General features: G+C 41.4%; 1 protein-coding gene across 1 annotated transcript; it reads left to right on the top strand.

Annotated features, from left to right (window-relative positions):
- Nucleotides 1–2,929: 2,929 nt before the first annotated feature.
- Nucleotides 2,930–3,466, top strand: LOC131321122 (uncharacterized mitochondrial protein AtMg00310-like). Its single transcript, XM_058352131.1, has one exon. The coding sequence runs from the start codon at nt 2,930–2,932 to the stop codon at nt 3,464–3,466; it is 537 nt and encodes a 178-aa protein (XP_058208114.1).
- The last annotated feature ends 9,772 nt before the right edge of the window (nt 3,467–13,238 follow it).

Here is a 13,238-nt window from a genome sequence, read left to right as displayed (position 1 = left end):
CAAGGCAGAGCAAGAGACTAAGGGCTGGGCTTAAGCCAATCGGTATCGATACTATTCAAGAGTTCCCATCAGTACCGAGCTCTTCAAACTAGCCCCTAATTGCTTCGGTATTGATACCAAGCAATTTAGTCTATCGGTACCGATTGACTCAGTGGCAACTTCTTAACTGGTTCAGTATTGATACCATTTATTTTCTCCTATCGGTACCGAGCCCTTATCACTACAACTTAAGGCTTTCGCGATCGATACCGAGGGCTTACGAGGGGACTTTCAGAGCATCTCTTGAGAATATGCTGGGCGCGTACTAGGAAGTAGATAGATTTGTTTACATAATTTTAGATCTAGATCTAGATTTGGGTTTTTGTTCTTGAATGTTCTTCAATTTTCAGCTTTGAATCTTTATTTTTTGTCTTCATTAATTAGTTTTTGATATTGTCATCTTCATTAAAGTTGTAGTAAATCTTTCGATTTATCGTTTAATATAATTTTCTTCTAGTGTTGTTAATTCAATTATGCTAAGTAGATTTTCACTTGCTCCTATCTCAATAGATATGTGTGAGTAGTTTTCCAAGGTTAGGTCATGGAGTGATTAGCACCTCATGGCTCAAGTAGAATTGCGTTTTTCACCATAAAGTTTAAACCTTTGGTTCGAGAATCGATGTGGGGTTTGAGTTTATTTGTAAAATCGCTAAGGTGTTAATCTCATTGATCATGTGTAGGTAAGAGTATTGCCTACTTACCACACATGATGCTTGGAGCTCTGACGCACGAGGCATTTGCTAAATAAATTCTAGAGCTAGCTTGGTAATCAAACCATTTTATTTTCCAATTTGGGAACCTTAATTGTGTATCCCGAACCGCGTAATTGGATGAGAAATGCAGTTTAACTTGAGTCGTGAGTGTTAGTAATTCCTAGACGTAACCTACCTTCTATCTTAGTTTATTCGCTTTTCAATTTAGCCCCTTTTAATTTCCACTACACACGTAAAACCAAGTTGGCTGTCTAAAAGCCGAAAACCCGAGCTTGCATCTATAAATCTAGCAAAGCCGTATTAATTTTTCTCTTGGGTACGATCCCGGTCTTCCGGATTATTATGCTTCAACTGACGTATTAAGCCCTACGCTTGGGGCGTTATTCCTTATATCGGAGCGAACGAAGCATCTACCATAATTCTCAACAGGATTTAGATGGAGCAACAGAGCACTGTGGTCAGACCCCACAACATGGAAATACTCAATTTTTGCATTCGTAAACATTGAACACCATGAAGGAGATACCAAGGCACGATCCAACCGTTCTTGAATACGTCCTTCCCCTTCTCTATTATTCCTCCAAGTGAACGGATAACCCGTGAAACCAAAATCACAAAGTTGGCGTTGGTCGATAAAGTCTTGAAATCCCCTCATGATCGAATTTGCAAGAGTCAGGCCACCTCTCTTCTCATCCAGATTAACGATAGCATTCATATCCCCATAGAGAACCCAATCATCGCCCAAACATTCTTTATACTATAAGAAAACCTCCCATTGTGCTTTCCTAACTTCAGCCCTGGAGCTAAAGTAAACGTTTACCAACCGCCAGCTTTTGTTGCCATCTACTTCATGAATTTTCACATCAATAAACCAAGAACACACCCTCTTTATCTCCACTATATTCTTACCCTTCGGTCCCTTCCAAAACACAGCTAGAACCCCAGCAAGGCTAGCTGGATCCACCCACAGAGACCCCTCCCTTCTTAATGCGTGCTTGACCACCTCCATCCGAGTCACCCCATTCTTCATCTCTGATAAAAAGAATAGGGAAAGGGAGTGGAGTTTAGGAAACTCCTTTAGCTGGTGGAACGTCAGGGGTCTCCTCACACCCTGAACGTTCCAACACATGAACCTCATTGATCCGTGGGGGACCATTTATGGCTGGTTGCCTCCACCATGCTCACGTCGGAGATCACATCACCAGTAATAAATTGTTCATCTACTTTACTCTTCTTGGCTAAAACCAAATCGGTACCAGGTATTCCTCCATTGCCAGTCACCAAACCCTTATAGTTTCGTCCTATCATTTTATGCAATGTGCTCTACAAGTTGATTACGAAAATATTGGCCAATCGGCTTCGCCATGTCCTGCCTTTGGTTGTCTTCGAAAACTAGAGCGCGTTCATTGGTGGCCGACTTATTTCTGATAATATTTTGATTGCACATGAAGTTATGCACTCACTGAAAAATAGGAGACATGGTCGCAATGGGTGGTTTGCATTGAAACTAGATATGGCCAAAGCATACGATAGACTCGAATGAAGGTATATATTGAAGCAGTTATGGGAAATTGGGGTTACATGGGAGGTGGATCAACTGGGTGATGGAATGTATTAGAACGGTCTCATTTGCGATGGTTGTTAACAGCGAAAATGGGGAATTTTTTCGGCCACAACGGGGACTTCGCCAGGGATGTCCCCTATCCCCCTATCTATTCATTCTTTGTGTAGAAGGGTTTCATCATTTCATTCAAAAGGCAGTGACTAGAGGAGAAATGAGAGAGGTCAAAATTGGCCGAGAATGCCCAACCGTGTCATATCTATTCTTCGCTGATGACTCGGTTGTTTTTGGGGAAGCTACTCTAGACAATTGCCAGACCATTAATGGGATCCTTAACAAGTATGAGTAAGCATCGGGTCTGATGGTTAATCGGGACAAATCCTCTTTCTTCTTTAGCTCGAACACGCCTCGCAATGTCAAAACTGAGATTGCTAATGCGATGAATATCAGAATTAAGATTGGAGGGAGGAAATACTTGGGGCTACTGTCAATAATTGGAAAATCAAAGAGGGCTGTATTCTCATATGTCATGGATGGCATGGACATGAAGTTGAAGGGCTAGTCGGAAGCAAAGCTAAATAATGCGGGCAGGGAACTTCTTCTCAAATCAGTGATAATGACCATGCCCAACTATGTTGTGCAGTGTTTCCTCCCACCGAAAGGACTTTGCTGTCAATTATGTAAATCCATGAGCAGATTTTGGTGGGGTAGCAAGAAGGGAGAGAGGAAACTTCAGTGGGTCAATTGGGGTAAGCTGTGTGACAACAAATCCATGGGTGGAATGCGGTTCCGTGACCTGCACGGTCTCAATCTAGCATTTCTTGCCAAGCAAGGGTGGCGCTTGGTCGCATGCCCACCATCTCTCTTCCAAAAGGTTTTTCGGGGTAAGTACTTTCCCTGTTCTTCTTTTTGGGAGGCTCAATGTCCAGGAATAGCCTCGTGGGCTTGGCGTAGTATTTTAGCAAGGCGTGAAGTACTTCGGCATGGTTGGCGTTGGAGGGTTGGAGATGGCAAAGCTATAAATCTGTGGTCGAACCCGTGGATACCTCGAGCCCTCTCTTTCAAGGTCCTAAGTACACCTCCTATGGGACGACATTTAGCCCCTTTACCACAAAATGTATTTAATCTTATTGATGAGGAACAACACGAATAGAATGACAGCTTGGTGAGAGAATGTATCGGGTCGAAATATTAAGGGTTCGGAAGGTCCAGAGGGGTCGCGGACCTATTTAGTATTTGCTTTGTGGACCCATTCGCATCTGAAGCTACAGGAAGCGCCAGGTTCGGTAGATGTCCCTAACGTTCAGCAGTCATTTCCCTAACGTTCGCCGGTCATGTCCCTAACGTTCATTGGTCATTTCCCTAACGGGCGGTCAGTTTCCCAACGTTTGGCGATCATTTCCCAAATGTTCGGCGGTTATTTCCCTAACGTTCGGCGGTCAATTCCTTAACGTTTGGCGGTCATTTCCCTAACATTCGGTACTTATTGTATGTTCGGCTGAATTCTGTTCCATAAAGATCGAACAAATATTCAAAAGTCGGTTTAGAAACTTCTGAGAATAGGTGGAGGACAAGTGTGATAGAGCAAATCTCTAGACGTCTGACATCACCCGAACGAGACAGGTGGGCGACAGGTGTAACAGGGCGTGAGACGCATGCCCAACTTGCTTAGTACTCTAAGCTTGCCTATAAATAGTGGACTATCCCTCCAGATAGGAGAATTTTCTTCTTCTCTCTCTCTTACTAAGAACAAATACACTTCTTCCTCCATACACTAACTTGCTTGTTGGAGCTTATTCCCGGAGGTACACCCCCCTCCGGTTTGTAAGTACCAGGCTCGGTAAACCCCTCTCTGGGTTCGGCAAAACCCTCCCCGGGCTCGGCAAACTCCTCTACAGGCTTGGTAAATTCCTCTCCGAGTTCGGCCAACCCCTCCCCAGGTTCGGCAAACTTCTCTCCAAGCTCGGCTAACTCTTCTCCGGGTTCGGCAAAACCCTCATCGGGCTTGGCAAACTCCTCTCCAAGCTTGGCAAACTCCTCCCCGGGTTTGGCAAACTTTTCTCTAGGTTCGGCTAGCACCCACACGGTTCGGCACAAAGGAGAAGTGGGTCAAGAAGTTTTCAGGCCCCCACAGAGAACTTTTTGGCCTTGTAGATGCCAAAGATATTTTGGCTATCTGAGTTAGTCAACAAGGAATTCCAGGCACAGGAGTATGGCATTACACTCAGTGGCGACTCCAGGATTTTATAAGTATGGGGTCATTTACAAATTGAAAGTTGAGATGTTTCCTTTTAGTTCAAGAGTCGAGAAAAGTCGTTCAAATTGATATGACTTTTCTTAGCATAATTTCTTGAATAGAACTAATAAATTAAGATGAATTTTGCATTGAGACTAGTTTCTATTCGAAATTCTATCCATGTTTTTTACCTTAATAAAACAAACCAATGTTAAATGATTCATGTAAGAGCCTCTCCTACCCTTGCCATTTCAAAACTTAAACTCAAATTCAAGTAAAAATTCATAAAAACTCATTCTAACCCATGGCTCAAATTTATAGTCAATGAATGTTGCTTAAGTCAATGCAATACTATAAGAATGTAGTGCATGAGTGTACTACAAAGGTGTAGTGCAACATTCCACCCCGTCCAAGAAAGAGAAGGCAGAAAATTGGTGGTTGGTTTCATAATGGGATAATTATCAAGTGTTTTGCATCCTGCAATGGTGTCAAGCTATATTTTGATGGGGTCATTTCCTATCTACTCGCGGATCAAAAAAAAAAAATCCTATCTACTCCAAAATTATACTCCAATAGCAGGGGATTTTTTTTCCCCGCCATGGGGTCAGGCGACCCCATATTGTTGAATGTAGCGGCGCCATTGATTACACTGATGATGGCAAATTTACGGTCCCGTCAGCATACCGTGTAGCAAAATCCCTTCTATTTCCTAAGAAATCCACTGCAAAGGGGAACTGAGTTCGGGAGGACTGGATTGAATGAATTGGAAGGCCATTTGGAAGCTTCAGATCCCGAATATGGTACGTCATTTCATTTGGAAATGCTCTCATAATGAATTATCTGTGGTTGCAAACCTTCATTGTAGACAAGTTATTTGGGATCCATTTTGTTTTCACTGTTGCAAAGAACCTGAAACAGTCGAACATGTTTTTTTTCTGTTGCAAAAAGGCAAGGGAGGTGTGGAAACTTGGCCCCCTAAATGTTTTTTCAGGTTCGAAACATTTGAGTTTTCGGCAATGGTGGATGTCGTTACCACAAGGGAAGATTTCTGAGGTGAATAGCCGGGATGGGAAAACTATATATTGCGTCTTTGATTTGCTGGTCGATTTGGAAAAACAGAAACCAGAATTTGTTTAAGGGCCAGCAATGGGAACCATTATCAGTTTATGAGAAAGCTTTGTTGGCGTGGAAAGAATTCAAGGTGGCGTGTGATTTATTGGAACACAGGGTTCCTCCCTTCTCTTCTCCTTGTACCCAAATCTGGTAGTCTCCACTTGAAGGTTACATAAAGACTCCGTTCCACTAACAATTTTTTTTCACTTTTTTGATTTTGTCCTTATTTAAATTTTTTTCGTATTTGTTTGTTTTGCATCAAATTTTTTTGACTTTTTGATGTTGAGACGAATTGGAAAAGTAAATTTTTTTACTTTTACCCAAATATTTTGATCAAGGACCACTTTTAAGTTATTTTGATCAAGGACCACTTTTAAGTATAAAAAAAATCGACTTTTTTTACTTAAAAGTGGTCATTGTTCAAAATATTTGGGTAAAAGTAATTTTTTTTTTACTTTTTCGATTCATCTCATTGAATCAAAAAGTCAAAAAAAATTGGCGTAAAACGAACAAACCCGAAAAATCAAATAAGGACAAAACCAAATTTTTTCTAAAAGTCTTAGTGGAACACCACAAAAGTTAAATGTTGATGGTAGGGCTGTCCACGTACCCGACCCGACCGAAAACAAAGGTAACGGACGGTTCCGATCGGGTGTATCGGTCGGATTCGGGTCTAGATTTGAGAAAAATTGTGTGTGTCGGATGCAGGGATTTTTTTCCATTTGACCCGATCCGACCGACTTAGTACTATATAACCCAAAAAAAAACCCCTATGACCCTGTCTTCCCTTTCCAGTTCTGCACTTCCGCCGCATCTCTCTCTGTCTCTTGCTCCATATGAAAACACCCACCTCTCTCTCTCTCTGTGTCTCCATCCATCCATACGGAAACACCCACCCCCAACCCCAATCAATTCCCACACTTTCAATCTCCACCTTGACTGAAACCTAGGGTTTCCAAACTCTCACACAAAGATTCCTCCATTCGCTTTAAAATTCACTCGATCATGGATTCTTGGGATTCGTCCACCGTTATGGTTTTCTTTGATTTACGACGATGAAGACGGTGCTCTATAGACGACGATGGTGTTCTCGGAGTGCACTTGTTCAACCTGCAATTTTTGAAGTTTGGTGTTCTTGATCATTAGAATATATAGTATTTATGTTTTGAAATAGAAATTGATGTTATCCTCGATCTGTATGTATATGGGTTCCTTGATCTCTCTCTCTCCTGATTTCTGTATGAATTCTTTTTTTTTTTCGGGTCATCTGATTTCTATATGAAGTTTTTCTTCTTTTTTTTTTCCAGTCTGACGACCCAACCGAACCTGAAAACATTTCGATCAGAGCTTGACCAGTGGTTCGGTCGGGCTCGGGTGCATATTTCCAAATCCGACAAAAGGTCGGGTTGGGTCCAACCCGACCCGACCCCGAACAAATCTGACTCGTTGACAGCCCTAGTTGATAGTGCACTAAACACTCAGGATGGAAATGGTAGTGTGGGTTTCGTGGCTTGAATAGAGATGCAATATTGGTGGGAGCACCAATGGAAACATTTAAGGGTCCTCTCTCTCCTCGTGTCATTGAAGCTTTGGGATTCCGGTTCGCTCTTACTACTGCTTTGCATTGGGGTTATTCTTGGATTATCGCGGAGGGGCTGGGGATGCACTTCAGATTGTTCAATCTCTTAACGGCTCTTGCCTTCGTTGACTGTCATACCATTATTTTAGATTGTCTCCAGATTGCTATGAATTTTTCCTCATGTCTCTTTCCTCATGTGAAACGTGGTTGTAATAGGGTAGCATACTTTATGGATAGGAAATCCTTATCGAGTAATGGGTCGATGAGCTGGAGGGGTGATTTTCCCCAATGACTCTTGGCCCTAGCCCTTGATGATGTTAGAGCCTCTGGCTCATCTTCTATGTTGTATTAATAAAATCTCCTTTCGGTTTGACAAAAAAAAAAACCCTTCTGGTGAGTATCCTGAAGTTAGTGGGGATCGTCATTGGAGTGGCCATACTTGAAGTTTGGATTACGCAGTCGGGTCCATTTAGTGACCTGGCTATAGGGCTATTTCTCCCTCACTTAAAAAAATTTGTAGGTATAAGAGATTTATGTTAGAGTTTTTGCATCGAAGTGGTCACAAGAAGTCAGTACAATTGAAATTAACAGCTGTGTGTGAGAGAGAGAGAGAGAGAGAGAAAAGGATAGAAAAGCTAATTAGGGAAGAAATTATTCAATCAGGCTGTGGGCTGCGAACCCAGGGGCCCAGCTGTTTGGGTCGTCCGTTCGGCCATCCGACAGTCCAGATCATCTATTGTCGAGATGAAACCTGAATCGTCGGATGACCAAACGGACGACCAAGATGGGTGCACAGCACAGATATTGTGCTCCCCCAATTCGGGAAGGGATTAGCAGTGAACGATGCGGTTTGGGGGGACCAATACTTACTTGATTTAGCCCATAGAGTGACTCCTAGAACAATGCTTAATTAAATTAGGGAAAAGTTTATCTAAAATCTCAACAGAGGGATAACCTAATCTACGGTGCCACTGATGTAACATAGGAAGAGTTGAACTCGTATCTGGTTGCAGAGCAAGATCACATGACACTGGTGAACGATGTGCAGACTCCAAAAAATATGGGTCATCCTATGCTTTACCACTGCCAAACACTTTGCCCGTGTCCAGTTCTTGAAAAACACAATGAGTAGGAAAAAATGTCACTGAATAATTTGTAGAACAAGTAAGACTATTAACGGACAAAAGGTTAGTGGCAAAGTTTGGAATATATAGAATTGAAGAGAGGGAAATAGAGGAAAAATGAACGGAACCTTTCCCTAAAATAGCAAAGAATGATCCATCTGCTATTATGACATTATCCTTACCAGAACAAGTAGAGTAAGAATCAAATACAAAGGAACAATCAGTCATATGATCTGAAGCACTAGAATTTATAATCCAAGGAATAACAGAAGAGACAGTAAATGCAGTAGTCGGAATACCTGTGTGAGCAAAATAGGATGAAGTGAAACCTACTGTGGAAGTGGGAGCTATAATAGATGGAGAATCAGCCTGAGCCATTAGGTGCCTAAGAGCTTGCATCTCTCCCTAAGAAAATCCACTAACATGATCAGAAGGTGCATGAACTCCAGTATTGAACCCAGAATCAGGCAAGGTAGCAACTGTAGACTCTGAAACACGAGTCTGGGCTTGAGAATGCATAAAACCACGACCGCGTCCACCCCCTCGCCCACGAGAGGGATGGCCATGTAACTTTCAACAGAAATCCCTGGTATGGCTGGTGTTGTGGAAATAATCATACTGAAGTGACTCAAGATCAATAGGCCAACTGCTAGCACCAAATTGTGACTTACCACTCTGTGGAACAAGCCCACCTCTAGAACCAAACTGACCCTGAGGAATGTCAACCAAGGCAGAATGATCAGAAGTAGGAGTATGCACCATAGCACCCCTCCGACTCTCCTCCTGCTGAACAATGGCGTAGGCCTCTCCCAAAAACGAAAACGGAACACAATTCAACACTTGCATTCGAATCGGATCATATTCCACATCAAGACTAGTAAGAAAGTCCTAAACACGCTCTTTCTCTATCCTCTTTAGCCAATTAACAGCATCAACGGCACAAATAACTTGAAACCCCTGATAATAATCAAATTCCTGCCATGCTTTACTCAAGTCAGCAAAGTACACAACTACGGATCGATGATTTTGTTCCAATGTATGAAGTCTCTTCCTCAACTCAAAACACTGTGCATTATTACCTTGCTGAGAATACGTTTGGGCTGCAGTATTCCAAATCTGATATGGAGTATCAAGAAGTAGGAAAGTATGGCGAATGTTAGCTCTCATAGAGTCAAACAACCAGGTCATGACTAATGATTTCTGAGATTTAAACTTTTTGAGTTCAACCGCCTCAATAAGGGGAGTAATAGGGCCCTTAATGAACTCTGATATTCCTTTGGCCTCAATCGCCAAAGTAAAAGTACGAGACAAAATCAAATAGTCGGTACTATCCAACTTAATGTGGTAAATATCTAGAGAATAGTTATCCATAGTCCCAACACGACTCAACTCATCCTTTCCACTAGCGGAAGCCTGTTTTTTTATACTCTGACATCTTGACAGCAAAACAACTCCAAATAAACAATAAATCAAGTTCCTAGCAGCTTTAGAACTCCCAAAAAAAAGAAACTTTTAAACTTGATTGTTCTCTCGGATAAATTATGGGAAGCATTTTGGGGTATTATGATGTACTATTGCGAAGGATTTTTATTGGAAATGCTATTATTATTATGTTGAAAATTCAGGGCGTGACAACTACATTTTGACCTGATTCCTTGAAAAATGATACGTAGGAAATCTCACCTCGAGATTCGGTCGCAATCTTTCAATTTGATCCATGGTTGACACATTTTGGCACATATCAAAGGTCGAGAAAGCTGAGAACAAGTCAAGCTGCATTGGAGAACTAGAAGGGGGAAACCTTTCGTCTTTCAACTTTATTGCAAATTACTACTTCTAATACATAAGCTGAACATAAAAGCCTTAAAACATTTGAAGCATGAAAAACATAACAAAATGCTAGAAAAGCCTAACGACTCACAGCTTATTCTAAATATAGCAAAGTTAGCTCCGAAGTCAGTTAATGTTTTGTCTTTCGCTTATCTCTGCTCGCGGCCATCCTTTATACCGATTCGTTAACGTTGGGCTGAAATCTGGATTTGCTGCTGGAGCAACCTGAGCCGAGTGTTGAGGTAAAATGAGAAAGTGTGAAAGTCGGAAAAGGGTGAGTTGAGTGAATTTACCTGAAGAAGAATTGGACTGCCACTAAAGACATTGGCCATCTTTTATACCGATTCATTAACGTTGGAGTTGACCAGTTTGGTTTCTTTAGAAAAACTTTTGTGTTCCCCAAAGAATGATCAAAAGAAGGATTCACTATGGAATCTGATTCGGGACTGTTATAATCTACCTGCTCCACTTCTATGCAAGGCTGGTTTTCATTAGTCTTCGAACCAGATTCCATCGCCATTTCCATCAAAGAACTCTCATCCAAAATTGGAATATCAGTGAAAGGAACTCTAACATCAGAGTTATAAGAATTGTTTGAGTCATTGTCAGATTTGTTGTAGCGAGCTCTCTTATAATCATTATCCTTATAGGACTCTTCCCTATCACTTGAAGAGATCCTTTTAGCTCGCACTTCATTTCTCTCCCTCCGACGATGTGTTCTACCAACCTTCGCTTTAAGTTCTTGAGTAGTGGAACCAGTATCACTGATTCTCACAGGTCCTCTTACTTTTGCTAGGATATCCTTGATGGTTTCGATGATGAGAATGGGTTTCTTGTCCTTTATCTGTTTCTTGGTAAGAGTTTGTTGAACTTGGTATATTGACAGCCCTAAAAGTAAGGAGCAGAGTTTTTTACCCACCTGGAACAATACCACCATGTGCAAGAAGCCTTGCGATACAAAGACGGAATATAAAATCGTACTGCGACGGAAAAAGTTAGCCTGAGCAGTAGCAAAACAATTAATGCCTTGTAATCCTCTTTGAATCACATTAAAGTCAAATTTATTAGCTGGGACTCCCTGGTCAAATCCAAATTGGAGTGCAAATCGACCAGGGTGGTATGGCTCAATCCAAATGTCACCTCCAACTCGAACAGGAAGGCTTGCAGATCAAATGCTTAACAAAAACTCAAGTTGATCAATTGGAAGTGTCTCATCATCCAAACATTGCAACTCTTTATTTTCCACCAATGGATTTGGATAATATAGCACATATTGATCAGCTCTAAAAATCAATCTAGCTTGAGATATATTATGAGATTGAGCAAAAATACCGGAATACCTGGCAAGCAAGGGGTAACTTTCCAGGAATTTGCTGGCCTTCTTTTATGGTACAATGCGGGAAAATGCTCTCCTAGCCAACCTATCAAAAAATGATATGGGAAAAGCAAGTTTGCATGGCCGGGTCCCTTTGGACTTAGAGAAATATCACCAAGCCGATGGCACATAAAACCCTATACTGGCGAAGCGAGTAAAACACGAGTCCCCTTCTCCATTAGAGATGCCGTTCCAAAAGTTTTTGGTCTCACTATGGGGCCTTTGTATGGAAGAAGGAATCTATCGGGAAAAAAAATGATGATAAAGTAACAGAACAAGCAAGTTACAGTTAAACAAAAAGGGAGGGATGAAGTCAAACAAAATAAATACCTGCTCAATCAAAGAGCAAGAAAGGCACTCAAAGATCCCACTCTTGATATATTCAACGGCATCTCCAACACTTTCTCATTGTGCTTTGGAGTTATAGGCTGCTGAACTTCGCCAAAGGCTCTATAAATAGCCTTTCCCCGATAAAAATAAGATATCCACTGCGACCATGTCACAGTTGATGCTTTAAGATGCCTGCACAATTGTTTGTGAAGGAGCAAAAGCTCAGCGTTGCTTCCGTCCAGAAGAGGGAATTCAAATGGATGCCGAGTTTGAAAACTGAAAAATGTTGGTTTCATTCAAGAAGTCCAATATCCAACTTGGCTTGCAAATGCTGTACCAATTAAGAAGAAGAATGGACAAATTTGGGTTTGCATGATTTTAGAGATCTAAACGATGCCTGTCCGAAAGATGAGTTCCCGCTCCCAATTACCGAGCTGTTAGTAGATGCAACTACTGGGTTCAGTGCTTTGTCCTTTATGGATGGGTTCTCCGGATACAATCAAATTAAAATGGCGCCAGAAGATGAGGAGTTAACTGCCTTTCGCACTTCTAAAGGAATCTTTTGTTATACCGTGATGCCTTTTGGGTTAAAAAATGCTGGTGACACTTACCAACGAGCCATGACGGTCATAGTTAATGACATGCTCAACAATACTCTTGCATGCTATGTGGACAACTTGGTCGTTAAAACCAGGAAAAGGGAACATCATTTGAACGATTTGAAAAGAGTTTTCGATAGGCTTTGGAAAAATCAGCTCAGAATGAACCCTTTAAAGTATGCTTTTAGAGAAACATCTGGTAAGTTATTGTCAGACATCGAGGAATTGAAATTGATCCTACAAAAATCAAAGCAATCTTGGAGATGTCTCCTCCTCGTAATCAACGCGAATTACACGGACATCAAGGAAGATTGGTCTATATAAGAAGGTTCATCTCAAACTTATCAGAAAGATGCCAACCATTTACAAGATTGATGAGAAAAGATGTTCCTTTTGTTTGGGATCGGTCATGCCAAAATGCTCTGGAAAGTATTAAAGAATACTTGACAAAACCTCCAGTTTTGATGGCTCCTATTAAAGGACGACCATTAATCCTCAACATCGCAGCTCTTGAACGCTCGTAACGCAAAGGCCTTCTCATATGCCATGAATCCCACGGCTCATGAACACCACTAAAGTCGCGCTTATTTTAAATTTTGTATTTCAACAATAGCCATGTTTTTCTTTTTCCCTACTTTTCCCTCCATAAGCTGCATTACGGGAATTGTCGTCAGTCCTCTTTTCTTCCTTTTTTTTCCTCGCTAAATTTGCATTTTATGAACTTCCTTATTTGTATAGA

The sequence above is a fragment of the Rhododendron vialii genome, chromosome 3a (genome assembly GCF_030253575.1).
Source record: "Rhododendron vialii isolate Sample 1 chromosome 3a, ASM3025357v1".
Taxonomy (NCBI): domain Eukaryota; kingdom Viridiplantae; phylum Streptophyta; class Magnoliopsida; order Ericales; family Ericaceae; genus Rhododendron; species Rhododendron vialii.
Note: the sequence above shows the minus strand (reverse complement) of the source record. Positions and strands in the feature narration are given on the sequence as shown.